The sequence below is a fragment of the Sphaerodactylus townsendi genome, linkage group LG03, assembly GCF_021028975.2.
Source record: "Sphaerodactylus townsendi isolate TG3544 linkage group LG03, MPM_Stown_v2.3, whole genome shotgun sequence".
NCBI lineage: Eukaryota > Metazoa > Chordata > Lepidosauria > Squamata > Sphaerodactylidae > Sphaerodactylus > Sphaerodactylus townsendi.
The window spans coordinates 141,907,934-141,931,054 of NC_059427.1; the positions used below are offsets into that span (position 1 = coordinate 141,907,934).

The 23,121-nt window shown below is 42.4% G+C and overlaps 1 protein-coding gene across 1 annotated transcript; it reads right to left on the bottom strand.

Annotated features, from left to right (window-relative positions):
- Positions 1–3,447: 3,447 nt before the first annotated feature.
- Positions 3,448–21,705, bottom strand: PRIM1 (DNA primase subunit 1). The gene is made up of 13 exons (XM_048491512.1): positions 21,520–21,705; positions 20,848–21,005; positions 19,783–19,889; positions 18,057–18,130; positions 17,261–17,397; positions 15,583–15,641; positions 14,724–14,833; positions 13,699–13,796; positions 12,447–12,558; positions 10,369–10,438; positions 7,581–7,672; positions 5,243–5,341; positions 3,448–3,740 (listed from the first exon to the last, which is right to left on the bottom strand). Exons 1-13 carry the CDS (start codon positions 21,620–21,622, stop codon positions 3,721–3,723), a joined length of 1,239 nt encoding a protein of 412 aa, XP_048347469.1. The 5' UTR covers positions 21,623–21,705; the 3' UTR covers positions 3,448–3,720.
- Between the last annotated feature and the right edge of the window lie 1,416 nt (positions 21,706–23,121).

Sequence of the window (23,121 nt, forward strand, 5' to 3'; positions counted from 1 at the left end):
CCCTCCCTCTCTTCCCTTGCATGCCACCTCTCCCTTCCCTCTCCCTCGTGTGCATGTGTTTCACTTCCACTCGAGCTGTTGCCTATGTACTGTTTTCACTGCTCGTATCTGGCCGCCTGAGCGAACATTCTAAGCTGCACAACCATTCTAAGGGTGACAGTTACACACAGGCAGCTGCATGTCCTTCACCGGAAAAGGGGTGTTTGGGGTGTAGGTGCGGTGTTGGAGAAGGGGAAGGAGCTAAGAACACGGAAGGAGGCATGTTGGATGGCGTGTGAAAATTTCACGCCGTTTGGGAGCTGACCTGTAACCCACAAACGTACTGTTACCTTTTTATATAGAGAGATGTATATGTATATATAATGTAAGCTTCCATGGGTCCCTTGGGAGATTGGCGGGATATAAATGTAAAATATAATAAATAAATATCAAGTGTTGCAAGTCTCACAAAAGGGCAAAATGAATACAAAGATCCGAAAGAAGTAAAATGTCCCTGGTGGCCAGACTGCCATTTAGGAAACAATAGAGCCAGAAAAAGTAGTGAGCAATTTTTGCTTTTACTTAGAACTCTTTGTAAATAACCTCTCACCAGTGGTGTAGTGGTTAAGAGCAGGTGTATTCTAATCTGGAGGAATTGGGTTTGATTCCCCGCTGTGCCGCCTGAGCTGTGGAGGCTTATCTGGGGAATTCAGATTAGCCTGTGCACTCCCACACACGCCAGCTGGGTGACCTTGGGCTAGTCACAGCTCTATGGAGCTCTCTCAGCCCCACCCACCTCACAGGGTGTTTGTTGTGAAGGGGGAAGGGCAAGGAGATTGTAAGCCCCTTTGAGTCTCTTACAGGAAAAGGGGAATATAAATCCAAACACTTCTTCTTCTCTTTCCCCACACACAATAAATGTAAAGCATCATGTATGGTACAACAATAAAGGTGAGGAAGGAAAAAAATAATTAAGGCCTGGAATGAGTCAGTAGTACATGACACAAGGACAGAAACAGGTGCCTTGCAGGATCACCCCAGTCATCCTTCCAGTCCAGCAGAATGCTATGAAACTCCCCAAAAAGTGGGATGTGATAAAGACATCTGAGAAAAGTAGCTTAGCAGGTGCATTCTAATCTGGAGAACCAGGTTTGATTCCCCACTCCTTCACCTAAGAGGCAGAAGTTTATCTGGTGAACCAGATGTGTTTCTACACTCCTACATTCCTGCTGTAGAAGAAGAAGAAGAAGAGTTTGGATTTATATCCCCCCTTTCTCTCCTGTAGGAGACTCAAAGGGGCTCACAATCTCCTTGCCCTTCCCCCCTCACAACAAACACCCTGTGAGGTAGGTGGGGCTGGGAGAGCTCCGAGAAGCTGTGACTAGCCCAAGGTCACCCAGCTGGCGTGTGTGGGAGTGTACAGGCTAATCTGAATTCCCCAGAGAAGCCTCCACAGCTCAGGAGGCAGAGTGGAGAATCAAACCTAATCCCTCCAGATTAGATACACGAGCTCTTAACCTCCTACGCCACTGCTGCTCCTACCTTGTACTACCTTGGGCTAGTCACAGTTCTTCGGAACTCTATTTTTTCTTTCTCAAGGGAAGGAAGCATCTGCATGTGGGCAGCTCTTTTGCTGCCAGTTTGACTCTTGCCAGAGAAGTAGTAGGGGTCTTCTCTGCCACAGGGGCTGCCATTCCCTATGAACTGGGGAGATGGCCTGTCAGACCGCAAGTCTCCCTTGGGGTGCCACTGCTGCAAAGTCTTTCTCCATCCACTAGATCTGCATGAGGGTGTGGGAATGATTTCTTAGAATCATAAGAGTTGGAAGAGACCACAAGGGCCATCAAGTCTATCCCCTGCCATGCAGAAATACACAATCCAACCACCCTTGACAGCTTTGCAGGAGCAGTAACTGGTCTAGCAGTTAGTGGCTGCACCTGAGTGTCTCATTCAAAGAGACATCATCAGCTACTGTTGCATGATTTGTTGATGTTGCCAGAATTGATATGAACTCCACTATGCTTGCTCTGATGTCTGCACCTGGTGGGCTGCAGTGGGAAGGGGGAGGCAGGGAAGTTCCATTCTGTGGATAGAAAATTCAGATTCAGTTCTGACCAGCCTGGCGACTCTGAGACCTTAAAGGAAGAGACCAAGAAGGGCCAGAGGGACCAGCAATGCTGAGGTGTCTATTAACCATGTTCCTGCAGCTCTACCATGAGCCAGCGTGGTGTAGTAGTTGAGAGCAGATGGATTCTAATCTGGAGAACCAGGTTTGATTCCCCACTTCTCCACCTGAGTGGCGGAGGCATATCTGGTGAACCAGATGTGTTTCTGCACTCCTACATTCCTGCTGGATGACCTTGGGCTAGTCACAGTTCTTCGGAACTCTCTCAGCCCCACCTATCTCACAAAGTGTGTTTTGGGGAGAGGAAGAGAAGGGAACTTGTCAGCCACCTTTCTCTCCTTACAGGAGAGAAAGGTGGGATATTCTTTTTTTTCCCCAGAAACAGATGGTGAGAATGATACTTATTCATGGGATCCTGGCCCAGGAACCTAAAACCTGCCAACAGGGCAGCTGACCCTGATTACCTCCCAGCCCTGCACTCTAACTCCTTGCCTTTTGGCTGCAGTCTACTTTATTTATTTATATATTGCATTTAAACCCCTTCACTCTCCCAAGGACTTGAGGCGGCTTCTCAAGTTGCATAACTGAGGCCTGAAAGTACCCAGTCAAGAAGAGACCTGGCCTTCCTGCAGAGTGCCAGCCAGATAACCAGGCTAGGAAGTTTTGTAGACCTTTAATTTATGAAATTAAAACTTTTTTTAACAGATAATCTTTGAAAATTACTAACGTTTAAATAAAAATAAAATGCATCAAATTCCTACTTGGAATATTCAGCAACATGTTTAAGAGGACCAGTGCCCAAACTGTAAATGAACCAAATTCTAAGCTAAAAAAGAAGAGAGATACAGACAGGCCCAGTTGTCAGATCCATGCGAACTTTTCTGCTAATTTAAGGGGAAGTGTCATTTCTGCCAATTTCCACTTTCTGCTGGAGACTTTTGATGTGTCTCTTGTGCCATTCCTGAGGCTCTCCACCAGGACTAGCACTTTGGGAATTCAGTGCTGCAGTGGTTTTTGGGGGGGAGGGGGCAGGAAAATTCTGTTCTGTTTAAAGAAGTGCCTTCCATTAATGGAAAATTTAGTGTGGCTCCAGCCCATCATTTCGTATTTTACAGATTAATGGCACTTGAACCCAGGCCTCCATAATCTTCATTAACTGCTAGTACCATTTTCCATCATGCTTAGAATTCCTGATCACTTAATCAGTTCTGTATCTTTATTGATTCTTCCTCCTTCCATTTATGAACCAGAGAAGCTTACTGACAGAGAGAAACCTGTTTGTGTCTCAAAACAGTATGCAGTTAAAGATCTTCTGTTTGCCCCAAATAAGATGCATCTGCGTGTCACGGAAAACAAAAAACACCTCTGGGTGTTTGGCTTTAATCTTGTAAGTAATTTCAAGTAAACTTTGTATTTTTTTCCTCAAATCTGCAGAGATTTGAGCTGCCAAGTCTACTTTTATCACACCCTGACACCCCTTAGTAGAAAGAGAGGTACTGGCTTAGTTAGTGCAAGAAAATGACAACTTAGTCAAGAATGGTACAGTTTGCACTTGATGAGTTTTCTGGAAACAGAGAATGAGACAGGATTACTGTGCATCCCACCGGTTCAAATCTTCAGAAATCCATCTGTACATCTGAAAGAAAGAGGAAAAATGCTGTTTGAACACAAGAATCAGAAATTACTTACATTTTGTTCAACAGCTGACATGGTGGTCATTGTGGGAAGTAATGGGAACAATTTCAGGGTAAAAAAATTATTCAGTTTGAAAAAGTCACATTGTCACCCAAAGCAACTAATAAGTAAGGGTTTTTTCCCACATTAGGTGATCACTGGGTGTAAAACAAAACTGTACTTCTAGCTCTCACATTTTTCTAGAATGTTCTAGCCATGCATATTTTTTAGTCTGCAAACCCTAAGCAGTTACACTCTTATAAACCCACTGAAGTCCTCTTCTGTAGAACTGTCTGTTAAAGAATTTACTCCTCACCCTTATATTCTTCAAATCGCTCAAAACAAACTACAATTGCAATAAAAATCAAACATTAAAATATCCAAATTGGTTCAAAAAAGCAGGAACACTATGTAAGAAAACCCACACAGGAGTGGTATAAAAACACAGTAGCAGCCTCATTCAAAATAATCTCACTGCAACCAAAGCTGTTGGGGGAGGGGGAAGAGGAATCATGTAATTCCAACAACAATACGAAATAAGGAAATTGTGATAGACAACCAAGACTGATGAGAACAGCTACACTTCCCAGAGCAGAGAAGTCCCAGAATCTGTGAATGCTGAAAAATCTATCAGAGGTCCCCACTGTCTCTGATAATGCAAGCTTCTGCTACAGAGCAACACTAGCTGATCTCATTAATGTGGCAGGACCAAAGCTGCTTAGAACTTTGGAATTAAAAACCTGCACTTTGAAAGGAGCCCAGAAACAAATTGGCAACCGGTAGTTAGTACACCACTGACATTTTTATTTTCAGGAAGAACCGACAAAACTTCAGGTGCCACATTTTGCATCACCTGAAATTTCCAGACAGTTTTCAAGTGCAACTCCATGCAGAGCGCTTTAAAGGAGCGCATCCTGGATGTTACTAAGGGATGTGGACCTCTAAGCAGATCTACCTCTTCTGCATTTTGGCTTTGGACCAAAATTTATCCAGCACAATCTGATGGCAATGATGGTATTACGGTATATTTGGCCACCGCCAAATATTAGCAGCCCTGTTTCATGTGACGTGTCCTTCCCAAACTCCCATAACTTGTGCCACAGCTTCCCTGTGCATTTCCTTACCCTGTAGGATTGCCTGGTGCTAATAGGGGCAGCATAGTAGACAAAGCAGAAATTGTTATTATGTGTTGTAGAGGGGGAAATAGAACTCAAGGTTGCTGTTTGTGATCACAGACCCACATTTCTTAGAATATGCAATTCCACTCCAAGTTTAATTCACAGACTATAATAAACAAAGCTCCATCATTGGATATCAGAATGACTGGGTCAAATTTTGAAAATTAGGGGCACTATGAAGTCGACAGGTGTGTCTGTTCTGTAAAGTGAGGCTCTGTTGCTTTTTCAAAAAGGTGCTTGTGACAGAAAGTCCAATCCAATACATTCCTTCCAGCACAACCCTTACCACTAGCTTTAGGACTTTTCTCTTTCTGAGATCTATCCATCTCCTCCAGGAACCGTTCAAAAACTTTCACATATGGAGCCAGACTGGTTCTCTTGTAGTCTATAAAAGGATTTTGTAGCGGGGAGGTAAAGAATGACAAAAGTCAGTTCAGTGTATAACGAACAGCCTGAATCATTTAAACAGAATAATGAAATAGCTCTCTTATATAACGCAGAGGGGCAGCACTAAAGGGAAATATCTTCTTGAAGAAGCTGTTTCTAAATACTCAAGGCCTGGGAGAGGAAGGGTCAACAAATGCGTCAGTCACTGGCACTTAAAATTCTCAAGTCCTGTTTGATCAAAAGGGGAAACCTCTATCTTTCTGTCCACATCTAGACTGCATTTCTTCCAATTATTCAGGATCAGGGAGACCCTCGCGTTTCTTCGGAACTTTGGGAAGAGTGGGGTTCTCTCAGATTTCACAGCAATTCTGGAAAGGCTTAGAAAACTGTCAGGTATCTCTGCAGTCTGAGGGAGTCCCTGTCCTTCAGTTTCAGCAGAAGATCAGGGGCTCTCTCTGACAATTCCTTTATAGTTCACTGGAGTTCCAAATGCCTTTGAAGGTCTGTTACTGTTACAGAGAAGTCCCCCAGGGACAGTGCAAGGACTGGGGTGAGCACAAATTGCGACATGCTATGACAGACCTACCAAGACTTGTGGACTGTTATGTTTGCAGCATTACTCTGGGGAGAAGATACCATCCTTTATAACAATACCGTAAACAAACACCGTAAAAAATATAGTGTCTATTTCTCTTCCAGAAGAAAAACAGATTCTGAACAGACAAATCAGAAAAACAGATTCTGAACAGACAAATCAGCTAGAAAGGGTTCCAGTTCCAGCCCACCTTGTCACTGGAGATACTACTGTCCTTCCATAAAGTTGATCCACTTGTCAAAAAGGACTGCATTCTGGGAAAGTCAGGCCAGGTTGGCTAAGAGTCTTCACAAAGGGACATCTTATCCCGTTTTCTGGCATTCCTTCTTGCACTCTCTCAATTTCTCTTCTGATTTTCCCATTCTTGACCTCGCTCCCCCTGTTTGCTCTGACTCCCACTCTTCCCCATCCCATTTGCTGGTCCTCTTTTCCTCTCACTTCACTGAAACTGTTTCTGCTTCCCTTCCTCCCTCATTTCTAGCTTTGACTTGTGTTCTGCTTTTCCCTCCTCTCTCCTTTGACATTGCTGAGGTTCCCTAACTCAGCAATGAAAAATGGCTTTAGAGATCTTTTCTGCAGTTCTGGAACTGCTATGTAACCTCATAGAACATCACCCAGCTCCCCTGCCTTGCACAGAGTGTTGCTTGGAGTCTGTTGAAGGGTTTGGGGCCCTTTTCCAAGCTTCCAGTGATTTTTCATTCTGCTGATACTTGAACAAAGACCTTGAGCTCCACAGCAAAGCGAAGTAGGTGGCCTTGGCAATGTTGTATGTATGGACCAGCCATGATTTGGGCAATCCAAAATGGCAGCAAAGATCTTGAAAGGTAGCCTTGCAAGATCTTGGTCAACATACTGCGTTTTTTAAAACTTTCACATTGCTTATGCACTTTTGGATGCCCCTTTGAATTTTTCTGCAAGAACTCTGCTCCAGCTCTGAGTGCCTCTTACCTGAGTAGAAGAGTTTCGATTTATATCCCCCCTTTCTCTCCTGTACGGAGACTCAAAGGGGCTTATAAACTCCTTTCCCTTCCTGCCCCCCACAACAAACACCCTGTGAGGTGGGTGGGGCTGAGAGAGCTCCGAAGAACTGTGACTAGCCCAAGGTTACCCAGCTGGCATGTGTTGGAGCGCACAAGCTAATCTGGTTCACCAGATAAGTCTCCACAGCTCAAGTGAGAGCTGGCAATCAAATCCAATTCTCCAGATTAGAGTGCACCTGCTCCTTACCACTACATCACATTGTGTAGATATTTTTTTACCTGCACTTGGGGAGGGAACACTTATGGGGAGGGGATACCTATGGCTAGTAGATATGTGATTGATGCAAAGGACTGTTTAATCTGTGTGGATGGTATCTGCCAATTTCTCAGAAACCTCAAATAAGGTATCCATTGACCAAGGGATAGTTTGATGATCTGCATAGCATCTTGTGACTTCCCCCTGACTAGCAGAATCAGCATAAATTACCCAAGGGAGTACAACTGTGAACATTTTCATAATTTATAGAGTAAACAAACAATGGTGCAGAATTTTGGATTTTCTGGATTCAGAAAAAATTACTTTAGTTAGTGAAACCCATGAGAAGAAAAAAAGAAAATCACAGCCATTAGGCTGGAGATGTCTTAGGGCCTTTGGCCCCTACCTCTATTCCTGCGGTGGTTTTCCAGCAGCCCTTCATTTTGTCCTTCATCCCTCTGATCATTGCCAGTTTTATCAAGTTCATGACAAAGTTGGCTAAAAATAGCAAAAAACAAACAAAAGGAAAGTCACATAACTGGCTCAGGGTTATTTGGTGTTGTAATATGACATTCAATGCACTTCTGTCCAATGTAGATAAAAATTCCACGCTGTCCATGGTAGCAGCAGATGGACATTATAATGCTGAGGAGCCTACTGCTTGTAATTATCCCTTTTTGAGTCACCACAGATGGCATGCTTTCCCATCACACAGCACTGGCAATTTTGGGCAGGACAGCTGTACTCTGCCTCTGTATTGACACTGCAGTTGAAATGGAAGCACTGTATTGAAGACATACAACAGCTCTACAGTTCTGTGCCAGGAATCTGCAAGCTTTCAGGAGCAACATGTATGCTAGGCATATTCAATGTCCTATACAGTGCTGTTCTTTGTTCTGAAAGCTTGACAAACAAATAGACCTCCTGTTTAGAGGGCTGCTGTTCAGGGCCATAAAAATCTGAAGAACAAATTGCAAGCATGGTGGGCTTAAGACATGCTGAGGATATAAGCTATATCATATTTAAGATGTCCCCATAGCATTACCAAAAAGCCTATTATTCCAACATGGAAATTGAGGGTTTTTAAAGGATATTTAGAGACCCTAAAAAAACTGTAATTCAATTGGCTTGTACTTCAATCCAGTTCTGATCAACCTAAAAATGTATTTTCATTGCCTGTGTGACAGAGTAGACAGTTTTGTGGTGACTTCTCAGAATCTAAGGCCAACTTGGTGGATTGTTAAGTTGCAATATAAAGCACCCGATTAATTATATCCTTTCATTCATTTGTGTGAGAAAACTTTCTGATACAATTTTCTGAATTCCTTTGAAGGTCATAACTTTTATTTATTATTAATCATTAATTAATCAAGGATGAAAGATAACAGATACAGCCTCAATAGATGTTCTGCCAGTGAGCTACAGCCCATCTGCTTTGCATGCAGAAGTTCCCAGATTCAATCAATGTATTGTCAATTAAAAGGCTTAGGCATTAGGTGATGTCAGAGGCATATCTAGGGAAAAAGGAGCATGCAAAATCTGAGCCCTCTTCCCCGCCCCTCCCCCACCATATGGGCAGCCACACTTCCCCACCACAACCAAACAACTTTTTTAGCACCAGGTTATCAAGGAAGGAGGAGGGGTGTGGGGTTGATTTTCTGCCTCCCCCCCCACGTGACTAAATGGCCGCAATCCGGGGACATTTGACCCCATATGTCCCCCTGGGCGGTATGCCCCTGAGTGATATAAAAGTTATCTCCCCCAAGATTATGTGCAGGCCTGTATTGCTTGTGCAGGCCTTTATTAAGCCAGGTGTCCATGTTGCCACTTGCTTTTAAAAGAAGAAACAATGTGGCAATAGACAGCCTATTACTAAACTTTTGTTACAGACGGTATCTGTGCTCCAACGATGACACTTTGTGGCCCTAGCTGCAAGGTTGTTGTGCAGTTACAACGTATGCAGTCCACAGCAAGCACCAAAGAAGACTAGTTGGAGCAGCTTTTCAACAAAAACATCCAATATATATATTTTTGCTACACAAATTTTAAGAAGTGGAGACTCATTTGCAATTCAGAACTTGGAAATGATGACATTTGGTAACTGAGGATACTAACATTCAGACCACACAATAGCTGATGACAAACTTTGAACTTTCGGTGTAGAACTTTCAGAATATTGTTGTTTCACTGAACACTATCACTAATTCCTAGAATTCAAACAAGGGCACCATTTCCTTGAGAGTGGAAAATACGATACCACTACTCCCTCCTATCCACTTTCATTAACATTGGGTAAGGAAAGGAACAGAAACAAAACTTAATGAATTGTGGTTAATAGGTTCCTAGGAGGGAACAAATGGTTAAAACCCATAGAATTCAATGGACTTAAATGGTTCCACTTCTGCACAATGACTGAGCCATATAAGTTATCACAGTTGGGTAAAAAGCAAATTATACAGTTGGGTAAAAAGCAAATTACAGCAGAGATGGGGCAGAGAAGACAATCGGGGTGGACTTAGAGTAAATTTTACCTAGACCACAAGATTTCTGGCGGAAGCTAGAGGTTTCAATTGAGAGTCATTTTTTTTTTGGAAACTAGAGTATGTTGGGAAGCTACAGTTTTCATGTTGACAGCTTTACCAGATGCATGTTGGAATTTCCTGTATTCAGAGTTCCTAGGTGCATTTAGGATTGGGACTATGGGATAGTGAGTTTTAATACCACTTCTCCCTGATTTCACAATCAGGGAGCTGCTATTTACTTTGTTGGACCAGGAGAAAGTAGCATTCTGATGGGAGAAGGAAAAGAACCCGATCCCATTCCATAGTTCCAACTGCGCTCCTGTGCATGTGAAAAATATATTTTTAAAAACCCACCCTTGGAACTATGAAAACAAAACTCTCACCTCGTGACTTACATGGGTCCAACTCTGATAAGGTTAACTGAGATGGATGAAAGCAACTTGCTGCCAGTATACTATTGTGGTTAGAATCTGGCTCTGCAGCCATGAACATCATGGGGTAACTCTGGGCCGGTCGTTCTCTCCCAGCCCAACCCTACCTCACATGGCTGGTGTGCAGATAAAATGGAAGAGGTTACTTTGAGCTTTCTGAAGGAAGAGTGAAATGAAAATGGAAAACTACTAAAGAACATATAAGAGGAAGTTTCTGCTCCCCAAGGCCACTGTTTCATACCTTATAGTGGGAACAGCAAATGGATCAAAGTCATTCAGTTTCTGCAGGTCGATAGGAACTGAAATGCGACCTGGAAGAGGCAAAAGATGGAATCATTCTCTGGACTTCTCATGCCAAGGACCATTAGTGCTGGAGTCGAGGAAGACAAAGAACATTCTGGATTGTATCCAGCAGTTGTTTTCTGCCTTGGAAAGGGCCCTTCTTTCATGGAGGGTGATTTTAACAGACCCTCCCCTCTCGTTGCAGAATAACACTTTGCCCTCCGTTCTTTTCTGATCTCCAGAAACAGAATTTCAGGAGGGTTAGTGGGCTGCAGTGGGACTGGGGAAAGGGGAAGTCCCATTCGTCAAGCTTTACCATGTTCAAAATTCATTGAATGCAGTCCACTGTTTTCATTCAGTGGCAGAGCATCAGCGTTGCATGCAGAAGGTCCCCCGCTATAATCCCCAATGACTCCAGTTATAAGGTTCAGGTAATAACTGATGCAAATGCAAAATACCTTCGCTTCATACCCTGGACAGCTGCTGCTAGTCAGAGTAGACAACACTGACCTTGATAGACCAGCAATCTGACTCAGTATAAGGCCGTTTCATGAGTGTTCAGAAAAGTTAAATTTCATCCCAAAACTTGAACAGCTGATCATCTCATGTTCTTTTTGCATCTTTTTCTATTTCAGCTTTTGCCCAAGGCATTTTTTAATATTTTCTTTTTCATTTCCTATCTCAGTAGCGTGTCAAGGCCAAAACTCTTTTAAGAAGGTGGAAGTGTGACTTCTGCTTAATTTAAGATTCTCTTGACAACAATTTGCCCTCAACCATAGTGTGATTCTATGCAGCATTACTCTAGTCTAAGCCTGTTTTTATCAATGACTTTAATTAGAATGTCCATAGGACTGCTGTCAATCAACGTAATCCTGAAGTATTAAAGATTGCTGTCCAGTTATTTATCAACATATAACCAAGATCCTTTACTTAAACAGCATGTTACACAATTTCAGCATTTTGTGCCCAAACCTGAAGAAACTGGTTATTATATTGTAATTCTTAAATGCCATCTACTCTGCACCATGACCACTAACATGTGACTTGCTTGTCCTGGCACAGGTGCTTTCGGGAAGTGGTTTTTTTTCCTCATGCTTCCTGAAAGCATTGTGGTGGATTTGTGTACCTTCTGGGTTCTCCCAGTGTTTTCCATGATTTTTCCCAAACATGCTTTGTGGCAATAATTTGCAAAAGATTGCGGCAAAGATAGGATAGCTGCCGTGTTGGCAGAAAAGGTCAATTCCCACTCACGTTGGTGTTGCCCTTCCTATGTCACCAGGGGGATTTTTGAGGGTTTAAAAAATCAGTAAGACACAATACAAGGGTATATCAACATGTCAATTATAGTTTAGAAACGCAAAAAGCATTTCCAGTTGTGTGGAAGGGGAGATGGGCACTGCAGAGACTGGGCAAAGAAAAACACAAGAAACCCATGAGAAACTCAACTGATTTTACAACTGAGACCACAGAAAGTAGACGCCACACAAAAGGAGCCTATGTTTACTATAGGAACTCAAATAAATCTGTTATGCAAACCAATATTCATTCTGTATTTATATCCAGAAAGCAACCAGAAGATCCCACTTCTCTTAAAAATGATGTTTCTGGATAATAGGGATATATGCCCAGCTAACTTTGTGAAGGTTCTTGCCATTGGTCACATTTATCTCTGATTTAAAGCAAAAGGAGATGCACAAACACAATGATCATGACTCTTAATTACTATTAGATACAGTTGCACCTGCTTTTGAAAAAATATTGCATTATTACTTTTCTATTCTGCCCTTCCTCCTCACAAGTTCTGTGAGGCTGATCAGACTGAGAGATAGTTACCCACTTAGTTTCATGGCTGAGTTGGGAATCTAATAGTGCAACCTCATGCAGAGTTAATCCTGTCTGAACTCATTTCTTTCAACAAACTTGGACTGGAGTAACTCTTCATAGGATTACACAATAAACTCCCTGATCCATATTTTACGCTACACAACATTAAATCTCTGTGTTTGCTAAAGAAAGTTGAAGCGTCATGAAACTGACCTGTTTTGGGATGAACACTGAAGGGGCTCTTCAATAAATGGTTGATTCCTTTGCTAACATTAATATCCAGCCGTGGAAAGCAGTACTGCAACATGATCTCCCACTGTGCTTTCTTGAAAAGGAAAGATTGCAACCAGATCACCTTTTGGAGGTATGCATCCAAATCTTTACAAGAGGTAGGTTAATCATTTTGCAGAATGAACTGTGCCATTTATATAATTCAAGAGAAAATTATGTGACTGTAAAGCCAAATGTAATTTTTATAAAAGACTCTGAATACATCAGTGCTGAGAAGATCCACTTGTGTGGAGATGGTCAAAGTTGGCCTGTGGTCCACAATTAGTTTCCCAAGATAGACTTTGGTCCACAGGATGCATTCTGGAATGTGGTTCTAGGTAGCATTCCAGTCCTCATTAGGGAAGCCTCTTTCTCCTGCATCGTTAACTTGGTCCCTGCATTTGGGTGGCTAGCCTCCACCTACACCTACCTCAGCATATTCCTAGTCTCTTCAAGTAGGAAGCACAATTGGTTCCAGAAGATGTAGGGGGAAGGCCCCATTGCCTGCTTCAAAAGCAATGCCATTTTCATGTAGAACCCAGAGGCAGAGTTTAGAAGGTTCTTGGTGTGAATTCCTCACTTCTTCTGGGCTAATGACTGACTTGCCCGAAACCCTCAAAATCTTAAAGCTGGGATGTCAATATTTATCCTGGGAACTACAACTCTCTCCCTATGAAGGTCTCACCATAAACTTGTTGATAAAACTTACTGTAGTCCAGGGTTCAGAAACTAATCATCCAGTGAGAGTTCACTACTTAGAACCCAGCTGTCAGTCTCTGTAGCCAGCGTTGTGTAGTGGTTAAGAGCAGGTGGATTCTAATCTGGTGAACCTGGTTTTGATTTCGCACTCCTCCACCTGAGTGGCAGAGGCTTATCTGGTGAACCAAATGTGTTTCCACACTCCTACATTCTTGCTGGGTGATCTTGGGCTAATCACAGTTCTTCGGAACTCTCTCAGCCCCACCTACCTCACAAGGTGTCTGTTGTGGGGAGAGGAAGGGAAAGGAGCTTGTAAGCTACCTTGAGGCTCCTTACAGGTGGTGTATAAATCCAAACTCTTCTTCTTCTATACCAGAAATCTCTACACCTTTTATTTCCCCCTGTGCTGCACTGTCCCTGTCACTCAGTGCTGGCACACCCATTCACAAAGTTCCTGAGAAGCATATTCCCTAGCCCACCCCCTGCCATTACTTACATTGCCACTGGACTTCTCTGTCTTGTTTTTCAAAAGCTCCCAGCGCTGGACCGAATTGCGCTTTTTACAGAATTCCTTCTGCAGTGTCTCTCGAACTGGTAGCCAAGTTGTTAAGGAGTTTGAAGGCTGGCTTAAGATATTTTGTGCTTGAGGCTTTTTAGCCAAATAGCACCCTTGTGACTTTTAAAGTTTCTTTTCAAATTAATTCATTAAATAACACAAATTTAATTATGATTGGTGGGGTTGGCAGTATATTATTCAGTCTTACATACCAGTATTGTTTTTCTGGTAGCATACATTTCCAAATACTTCTCCAATAAAAGATTTTTTTCCAGATTGTGTTGGGAATTTGTACAGCACGCTTGTAATAAAATGGGAATTTTATAAGTTGTTTTATCATATTTTTTGTTTTCCTGTTTTCTGTTGCTTGATGCCTCTCTTTTTTTTGTTGATGATCATCTCCTAAACACACACATGCCAACATAAAATGAGGCCTAGCTCATGTTCGTGTCAGGGAGGTTGAAACAGGAGAATTTTCTGGCCTCCCAGACCCTCGTCACACACCCTAAATTCTATTTCACCTCAGCTGTCACCTATGTGTGGTGAATTAGTTACATTCTTTGGATACTCCCCTACGTAAAATTCCCCCACAAATAGAAAATTAGCACATAAAAGGAATAGGCTGAACTCAAACCTCCCAGATATATTAATTTTTGGCTTTTAAAAACTTTTCTGAAGTTTTAGAGGATTACAGTGGTATACGTCACTTTACTACCTTTGGATTCTGTCACTTCTTTTTGCTCTATGTGTAGACTTCACAATTCAACAAACCTTAAATCTAGAAGAAAACTTAGGAGCCCACAAGGTTTCTTATGAGCAGTGCAAAAATATCTTCCTGACTGGTCACAAATTATTTTTTAGATATCTTGGTCAATTTATGAGTAGGGTACCAATAAGTCACACAAAACCATTCTCCCTAGTAAGTCCCATGCCCCCCTGCCTTTCAGATAATCCCCACAGGATATGTTCTGGAACCAGAGCCAACACTTTATCATAGCTCTCTTTGCTTCCAAGTATGTCCTGGGAGACAAGGGCATATTCTTCAAAGTATTCCTCTACCACATTTAGTGATTCCCTAAAAAGAAAAGGGAGAACATTAGCAATATATCCACACTTCTAATTCTTTGCAGAAGAGGGAAGTTTGCTTGTCTTGCAGAAGTGAGAAAAGCTACACTCATTGAAATCCCCTCCCTGGCATTTCATTTGCTCCTACTGAAGAATTAGAAGTCTAAAATGAAGCAAAGGGCAGTTTTCTTAATTTACCTATTTCAGCACTGTGAGAATGTGGAAGGCTTTTAATGCTCAGTTACTGAGAGGCCTTTTCTCACATGCAAGTCAGAAGCAGAACAACACTCATATGGCATGAACTTCAGTTGTCCTTTTGGGCTACCAAGAGGAGCCAACAAGCTCTTTTTGTGTTACAAGCTCTCCATCAGTCTTTTCCCTGGCAAACAGAGGCTGTTCTTGTTCAAAACTCAGTGGGAGACCGTGGCTATCAAAGGCAGCTTCCCTGTGACATCCAGGGCACCAAGTTGCATTGTCCTCTCAAGCATAATGTAAAGGGCCATATAAAAATCGAGGATGCATCCCTGAGTTCCCACAGAGCTTCTTAAAACAGCTCTGGCAATGGGTCTACCAAATGGGTCTACCAAATGAAGGCAGCAAAACAAACTCCTCTCTCATTTACGTATTTCCTGATGGAATACCCAAAGATCTGCCCAGATTCATTCCTAATATATGTCTGGATACAAACAATCAGAATTGCAACCTGTGGAAAATTAATTTCGTCCTCCCTCACCGTCTTCCACTGCCTCATTAACTGACCTGATGAATGGGTGAATAGGGTCAGAGAGGATCACCTTCTTGATGGTCTGCTCACCACCCTACGAAGAGATTAAAAAATGTGCCAATGTGAACCTAGGATTTCGTGTCTGTTTTTCTATTCAGAGCAGCAACATTCTGGCATAGAGTACTGATTCTCAAAGGGTGAGGGTGGCACTAGATCCGCTGCTCTTCTGCCTTGCCTGCATTCCCCCTTCCTTCCAAGGCTCCTCTTCCTGGAGCATCCAAAGCTTAAATCAACATCACAGCTGACACAGCCTCTGTGAAATAAGAAGAAACTAAGCTACCACTACAACTAAAAGCAAGATCAAGGTCTTGCCTAGCAATGGCAATATATTTTGTTATGCTGGCCTTGGATATTTACTGATGATATGAGCTGTGTCCAAACCCCAGGATGAAAAAATAGGAAGGCAAAGTCATTAAGATGTAGCATATTTAACAGAAGGGTTCCAATTCCCAGCACACTTCAAGATCATTGTCAGAGGAAGTTGTTCCAACTGCATGGCAAACACTTTCACATCTGATGAAACGTGTATTAACACCAGCTACATTTGGCAATACAGCCCCTTAACAGAAGGAGATGCAATCAGAGTGCTTGTCAAGCAAATTTCCAAGAAAAGCTTGCAATACGTTGGAAGTTTTTAACTAATAATGCTGTAGGTAATTGGCTTTTTCTCATGCATTTTTTCTAGATTTAGGCATAATTCTCCCCTCCCTTCTTTTTGACCGCTAAAGGATAACTAGATGCAAACAAGGACAGAGCTCTCATAACTTCAACAGTGGAATTTTTTAAAATGACTCATCCACCTGTCAAAATAAAGCACAACACCCTTCCCTTTTATAATACCTGGGCATCTAAATATAAAGTGTAGCATTCACAGGTAATCAAACAATTTAACTTATTGGAATGAATCCTTTCTTTCATATTTGGTTAGGACAGGTTAAACTACAAATAATGGGGATAAATATCATGTTCCATGTACAGGAGAGGGACAAATGACTTTTTACAAGGCTTTGCACAGAAAATTGCAAGTCTACCTTCCGTGTTACAAACAGGTGTGAGGTGGGCTCATGCCACAACAGGGCTGGTTCAGTGAGTTCATGTGTAAGCCTGTACACAACCTGTGGATTTGGGCTAACACAGAAAACCTTTTCAAGGTCTTGTAGCTCTTCTCTACACTCCTTAAACATTTCAGCCTGCTTTTACATTAGATGGTCTTTCTATTGATGACTATTAGTCATCATAGCAGAATGCGTCCTCCAGACTGAGGATGCTTGTGATTATCCGATTCTGGGGAGCAGTCAGCAGGTGAGGGCTGTTATCAACAGGCCCTGCTTGTGGGCTGCCTTGTGACATCAAACAGGCTACTGTCAGAAACAGGAAGCTGAAGGAGGTGGTCCAGTGGTCTGGACCCGCATGACTATTCTTATGTTCTTAAAACAGCTCTGGCAATGGGTCTACCAAATGGGTTTACCAAATGAAGGCAGCAAGACAAACTCCTCTTCCATTTACTTATTTCCTGGTGGAATACCCAAAGATCTGCCCAGCTTCGTTCCTAATATATGTTTGGATATGAGCAATCAGAATTACAGCCCATGGAAAATTAATTTCCCCCTCCCCAATTAAATTCCAGCTCCCTCCTTCCTGAAAGTATCATACCTTGACCAGGGATAGATATTCCACTGCTGCAGAACGGAGAGTTGTAGACCATTTCCTGACGGAATCATCACACACCCAGCAATGGACACCTCTACGTCCTGAGTACACCCAGAGGCGATGCTTGATTCCAAAATCCTCTGGAGGTGCAGAAGGGAAACAGCAGAAAGCACAAAATGAGCATGTACGTTAGCATTTACAATATATAGTGTTCAAGGAGTCTTCACTGCACTGTGTCACGAGAACCTGTGGCCCAGAATCTCCCTGCCACCATTCATTAATTCCTTCACTGCTCAGTTTATAGGCTGTCCTTCTGCATAAATTGGCTCAATGCACTGTGGTGCCTCCAAATACAATAACAAACTAAGGGGAATGAATTAAAAGGGAAAAGCAGGAGGAGGGGAAAGGGAAGAGGAACAGAAAGGGAAAGGGAGGGGAAAAGAGTGCCAGCTATGTTGGACTCTTTTACTGCCCTCAACTGTAGGCCTGACAGAATAGCTCCATCTTGCAGGCTCTGTGGAACTGTAATAAATCCTGCTGGACCAAAACCACTAGGGGTCTCATCCCTATTTGACTGGGAAGCTCTCTTAGTTACCCTGGATCCATCATCCTCATTTGCCTCACCTATCTCACAAGATTGTTGTGAGGATTAAAAAGAGGAGGGGGTATTTATGCTGCTCTTGGTATAACTGTAAACAGAAAGATTCTGGAAGACGTTCAGGTTCTGGTGCATTGCTAAGAGAAGGTTTGCTGAAGCAAACAGTCCAATGGTAGCCACTGTTTGCCTTAAGCCACTTACCCACTAGCGCACGGTCGATAATGCGTATGGCTATAGTCATGAGAATCCAGCATTTAGAGCAGATCTCAGTAGAGCTGGAGAGAGAAAGAGAGAAAATAGTTAAGTCCCACTCCATTTACTCATCATAAAGGATTTCTACCCTACTTGCCCCATCATTCAAGGCAGCTTGCAAGAACTAAGTCACCATGAAACGGCACAGACCTAAAAAAAGCACCCCAAATAATTCTAGCAAGGCAAGCAGAGAAGAAACCAGAAGCAGCATGAAAACGAAGATGGGAGTAAAACAGAAACTTCTTTCCCCTTTCAACTCTCAGACCTATTTGATGACCAACAAGGAGAGGCACACATGACCTTCAGCAACGAGGCTCTTTCACAGCCCCACAGTTTTGTCTCTACTGCAAGCATGGCCTGTTTAGAAGACCGTTTGACCAAGGCCCTCCCTGAAAATCTGAGTCAGTTGGGTGGAGGTGGGGAGGAAATGGGATAACAGGGTGAAAAGGTGGCTTTTTGAAACAGCATCTGCTCTGGAGATGATCTATGTTGCTGTACAATAGCCTACCACATGGGATATTTCCATGCCCTTCAGAATATTCCTGACAGCATTTCTGGTGCTCTGGAGCCAAATAACATGACTGGGACTGACCTACATAAAAGAAATATAGGTTTAAACATACACCACCTCTGTCAAACCATATTTTAGGAAGCAATCTGAAATAGATCACAAAGCCATATTCTGTGAAACAGGACAGAACAAAAAAAAAGGGAGGTAGAGGAGTATAAAATCTTCCACTTGTATTGTTTGGCAAAAGGCTTGTAATGGACAAAAAGGAGTATCCATGCAGTTAGCCAGTACAATTCAGTCTGCAATCCTTTGCACATTAGTTTGGCAGCAAGTCCCCTGAATGCAGAGAGATTTCCTTCCAGGTAAATATACCTAAGATTGGGCTGCACATAGTCACAAGAATCAGCAGCTTTAAGCAGTGCATTAGATAATGAAAGGTAAAACCACTGATTGCCATCAGTTAGGATATTATAGCCTTTTGGAATTAAAAACAGTGAATTAAAATTAATTGTAAGCTGCTGTCCTATATAGCAGAACAGCAGCCTTGAGTGTTTAACAATTAAATAAACTATAGTAGTGTATTGTTGAAGGCTTTCACGTCCAGAATCACTGGGGTGCTGTGTGGTTTCCGGGCTGTATGGCCGTGTTCTAGCAGCATTCTCTCCTCACGTTTCGCCTGCATCTGTGGCTGGCATCTTCAGAGGATCTTCAGAAGATGCCAGCTACAGATGCAGGCGAAACGTCATGAGAGAATGCTGCTAGAACACGGCCATACAGCCCGGAAACCACACAGCACCCCAAATTATAGTAGTGTTCCAAGGTGACTGTTTTTACAAGTTGCTAGCCAAAATGGGAACAGAGCACTTGGTTTACACATTCTTCCAAGCTGCAAGAAAATAGGCTCTCTAAACAGCAAAGAATCACTGAGACCCCCTATTAGATATCAGAAATTAACCACATACAACAATACAGATTACAAATAAACACTTAAAATGAAACATGTTGCTGGTCCCCACATGCTGCAAGATCCCAAACATAACGACGTCTGAGCTGAGAAAGAATTCTCAATATTCTACACACCTCCTTTTCCCACTATCAGGACTGCAATATTCTACCAACATAAGCTGGCCACCTCCACATCACTAACCCAGAAAATAAAAATACCTGCAGCACTGCCTGACATCATCATAATCTGTCATGTCTATGTCAAATACAAGTTCCTTTTCCTGAGCGTGGAAGGCTCCCATGTGTACTGTGTTGTGCTGGATAGGCTGCAGAGAGGAAAACCAGAAAGAATGTCACTTAATAAATAACAACTGATTACAATCAATCAAGTTTATTTACAATTTTAGACCAAACATTTAAAATATAATTTAAATAAAAAACAATTAGAAAATCCATCTTAAATAACTAATATAAAATATGGTTAAAAGATTAATCTTTCAATATTTCAGCCGCTGAGTACAACCAAGATAGCAAGAACTTATGATGGCAATTGTCAAAGTCTATTTAAATAGAATCACTGGACCCTTTAATTCTTTTTTTCAGATTTATTCAGTTTACAACGATATGAGCAAAATCTGGCAACTGACAATGTAATATTAAGATCCATTAGCAACCATTTTAATGTATGCTTGTTATTGCTATTGCTACCAGCAAATCTCTCCAGTGTCGAACCCAAAATGTCTTTGCGAGGCTTATCAACCAAAGGACACAGAAAGAATATATATTCCATGGTATCAGTCTCTTTTAATGAACAGTCACACAGCCTTTCTTTAAAAGGGATTTTCTTGTATCTTTCCTGAAGAACCCTAGAAGGGAGTGAGTAACTTCTGGCTAAGGGAAATGCTCTCCTCTTATTGCTGTCTTCTAGAAAATGTATACAACTGATTACAATCATTTACATTTCTGTTTTGTTGAACACAAAAGGCTAATAAAGGTAGGTTGGCTGGTGGGTGAGAAGAAACAGAAAGATCAGAAAAGAGGGTGTGGGGGCTGCCAGGGAAAGGTCAGAGGAAATAGGAGGTGAGGGGAATACGGAGCAAAGCAAGATGCCCTTGCAAGACCTTACAAGTCTCCAGCTTCCCATTATCTAGCAAGCAATGTGAAATCCATACAGAACTGTTTTCAAAATGGTGTTCAAAGCACTTAAAGAAGGGGGCCCGACAAGATTCATTTCAAAGACTTTTGTCTAACTCATCAATCGGATCGCTCAAAAGCACTCCATACCCTGTGTGAATATACAGCCCCAATGTCAATTTTGTGAGGACATATTTTCTGAATTTCTTTCTCCAGTTCCTGCGGGGTGCTGAAAGACTGATACCGGATGTAAATATCATCATGCAGTGTGAATGAGAACTCCCGTCGCTGAAAGTAATTCTTTTGCACTGAAAAAAAAGGGGGAAAAGGCAGAAGATCACCTTCTAGCTATACTGTGCATTACAGCGGCTCAGAGAGAGAATTGCGACTCAGGAACTCCCACGTTCGATGCTCATTTGTCCCATGAATTCACAGACTGGCAAACGTTTTGGCCACAGTTCCATCAGGCACAAAAGTGTCATTCGATGCACGCCTGTTAACTCTGTATCCTATACATACACATATAGTAAATATATCTACATAGATATAGTTGCTCAATTATGATGCTTTGGGCGGGGGGAGGTTCTGGGGTATTAAAACCCACTGAATCATACTAGTGTGTCACATTCGCTGCCCCAACAGGTCTTTCCCCATGCTCTTTAATACTGACTAACGGAAGTTACTCTGCATATGCTCAGAGGCACTGTCCATACCGGAAACCGTTTCTGAAAGTTAAAATTAACTCGTGCAGCGGCACTCTCCCCAGCACGTTACTTCATCGCCTTTTTGGTTTCTCCCAATTATTCCAGCCCCACATCTCACCGTCACCATAGCGTAGCCATCGCCCGTAAGGGCCGAAGGGGAAAATGCGGCGATAATAGATGGGTAGAAGGTCGAGCAAAGAACCAGGTTCAAAATCTGCCATAGCCAAAAAAAACCCCCAAACAAACAAATAAGAAAGCAAGCGCGGGAGAAACGAGTTTCCACTGCCAACCGGTAGCCAATGAAGGGATGCTTCGCCTTTCACAAGGACTTGTGGGAATTGTAGTTCTGATGAGGAAGAGGCCTTGGTTTCAATATCCTGTGGCACCCTCTAGTGGTGTGTTTTGACTTTTTCAGCTGAAAAGACCCTGTGTAAAACGGAGTTATTCAGTAGGAATTATGGATGTGTATTACAGAAGAAAATCTATTTATCTGTCTAGTACAGTGACGGCGAACCTTTTCGAGACCGAGTGCCCAAACTGCAACCCAAAACCCACTTATTTATCGCAAAAGTGCCATCACGGCAATTTAACCTTAATACTGAGGTTTTAGTTTAGAAAAAAACGGTCGGCTCCCAATTATTGAGGTAGAAGAGTCTACCATAGAAATAGATAGTTTCTAATCGAAACCTTAAGGAGTTCTTAAGGTTGGAACTAACGAAAGAAACATTAATACTGTATTTTATGGATTAGATTTAAGTTTAATATACATGTTAATGAAATGAAGCTTATTGGACAGAAGATATCAACGTTAGATATCTTTGTTATAGTGTTAATTTTATTATTGTTATACTGTTACTTTTCTTTTTAACAAACTAATAAAAATTTCTAATTATAAAAAAAAAGAAAAAAACGGTCGGCTCCAAGGCGCGCATTACTTGGGAGCAAGCTTGGTGGTAGTCAGTGGCTTTGCTTTGAAGCAACCGTGTGACGCTTCCAACGGGTGAATCACGACCCTAGGAGGGTTTAGAAGCAAGCCCCATTGCCAGCAACCGAGCTTACTCCCAGGTAAAGGATTGCGCTTTAGTTCTTCCCATGAAAATCAGTGGGGTTTAACAGCACTTAACAGGGTTACCTACATGTCATGCCCAGCGGCCCAGGCCGTGCCCACAGAGAGGGCTCTGAGTGCCACCTCTGGCACCCGTGCCATAGGTTCGCCACCACTGGTCTAGGACGTTTTTATGCTGCCCATCTATGACATTGAACCCCATCCTCCCAGAAGCTCTTGGTGGCTTATGTGGTTCTCTCCTCCATTTTATCTTCTCAATAATCTTGTGCACTGAGACTAGCTCAAGTTTGGAAGTGCACATAGCATAGTGGGGATTTGAAACTAGGTCTTCCAGCTCCCTGTTTGCCTCTGCACCACACTGGCTCTCTTCTTGGTCTTACAAAGATGATGGATAGATGGCTGTATGGGCCAACATACAAAAAGTCCAAAAACAATAACAGAATAACTTTTGATCTGGAATAGCTAAAATCTCACACGACAGTGAAGCACACATTTTGGTTTCTCGATGAAGATGTTGGTGAACCCCACAGTAAGGAAAATGAATGCTTAATGTACCTGTGAGGATCCACCTGCTCCAATGACCCCTGATGATGGTCAGACATCTTGACCATGCTCAGATGGAGGCTTCCCAGTCCTCAGAATGCAAGGGGAGGA

What these genes read in the sequence shown, in the direction of transcription:
- PRIM1 (XM_048491512.1), bottom strand. Translation starts at nt 21,622, where the DNA reads ATGGCAGATTTTGAACCTGGTTCTTTGCTCGACCTTCTACCCATCTAT. An exon ending in GTTGGCTCTGGTTCCAGAAC is followed by an intron (nt 13,797 to 14,723) that starts ATATCCTGTGGG and finishes CAACTTGGCTAC; the next exon opens with CAGTTCGAGAGACACTGCAG. An exon ending in TTTGCTGTTCCCACTATAAG is followed by an intron (nt 7,673 to 10,368) that starts GTATGAAACAGT and finishes TGCTATTTTTAG; the next exon opens with CCAACTTTGTCATGAACTTG.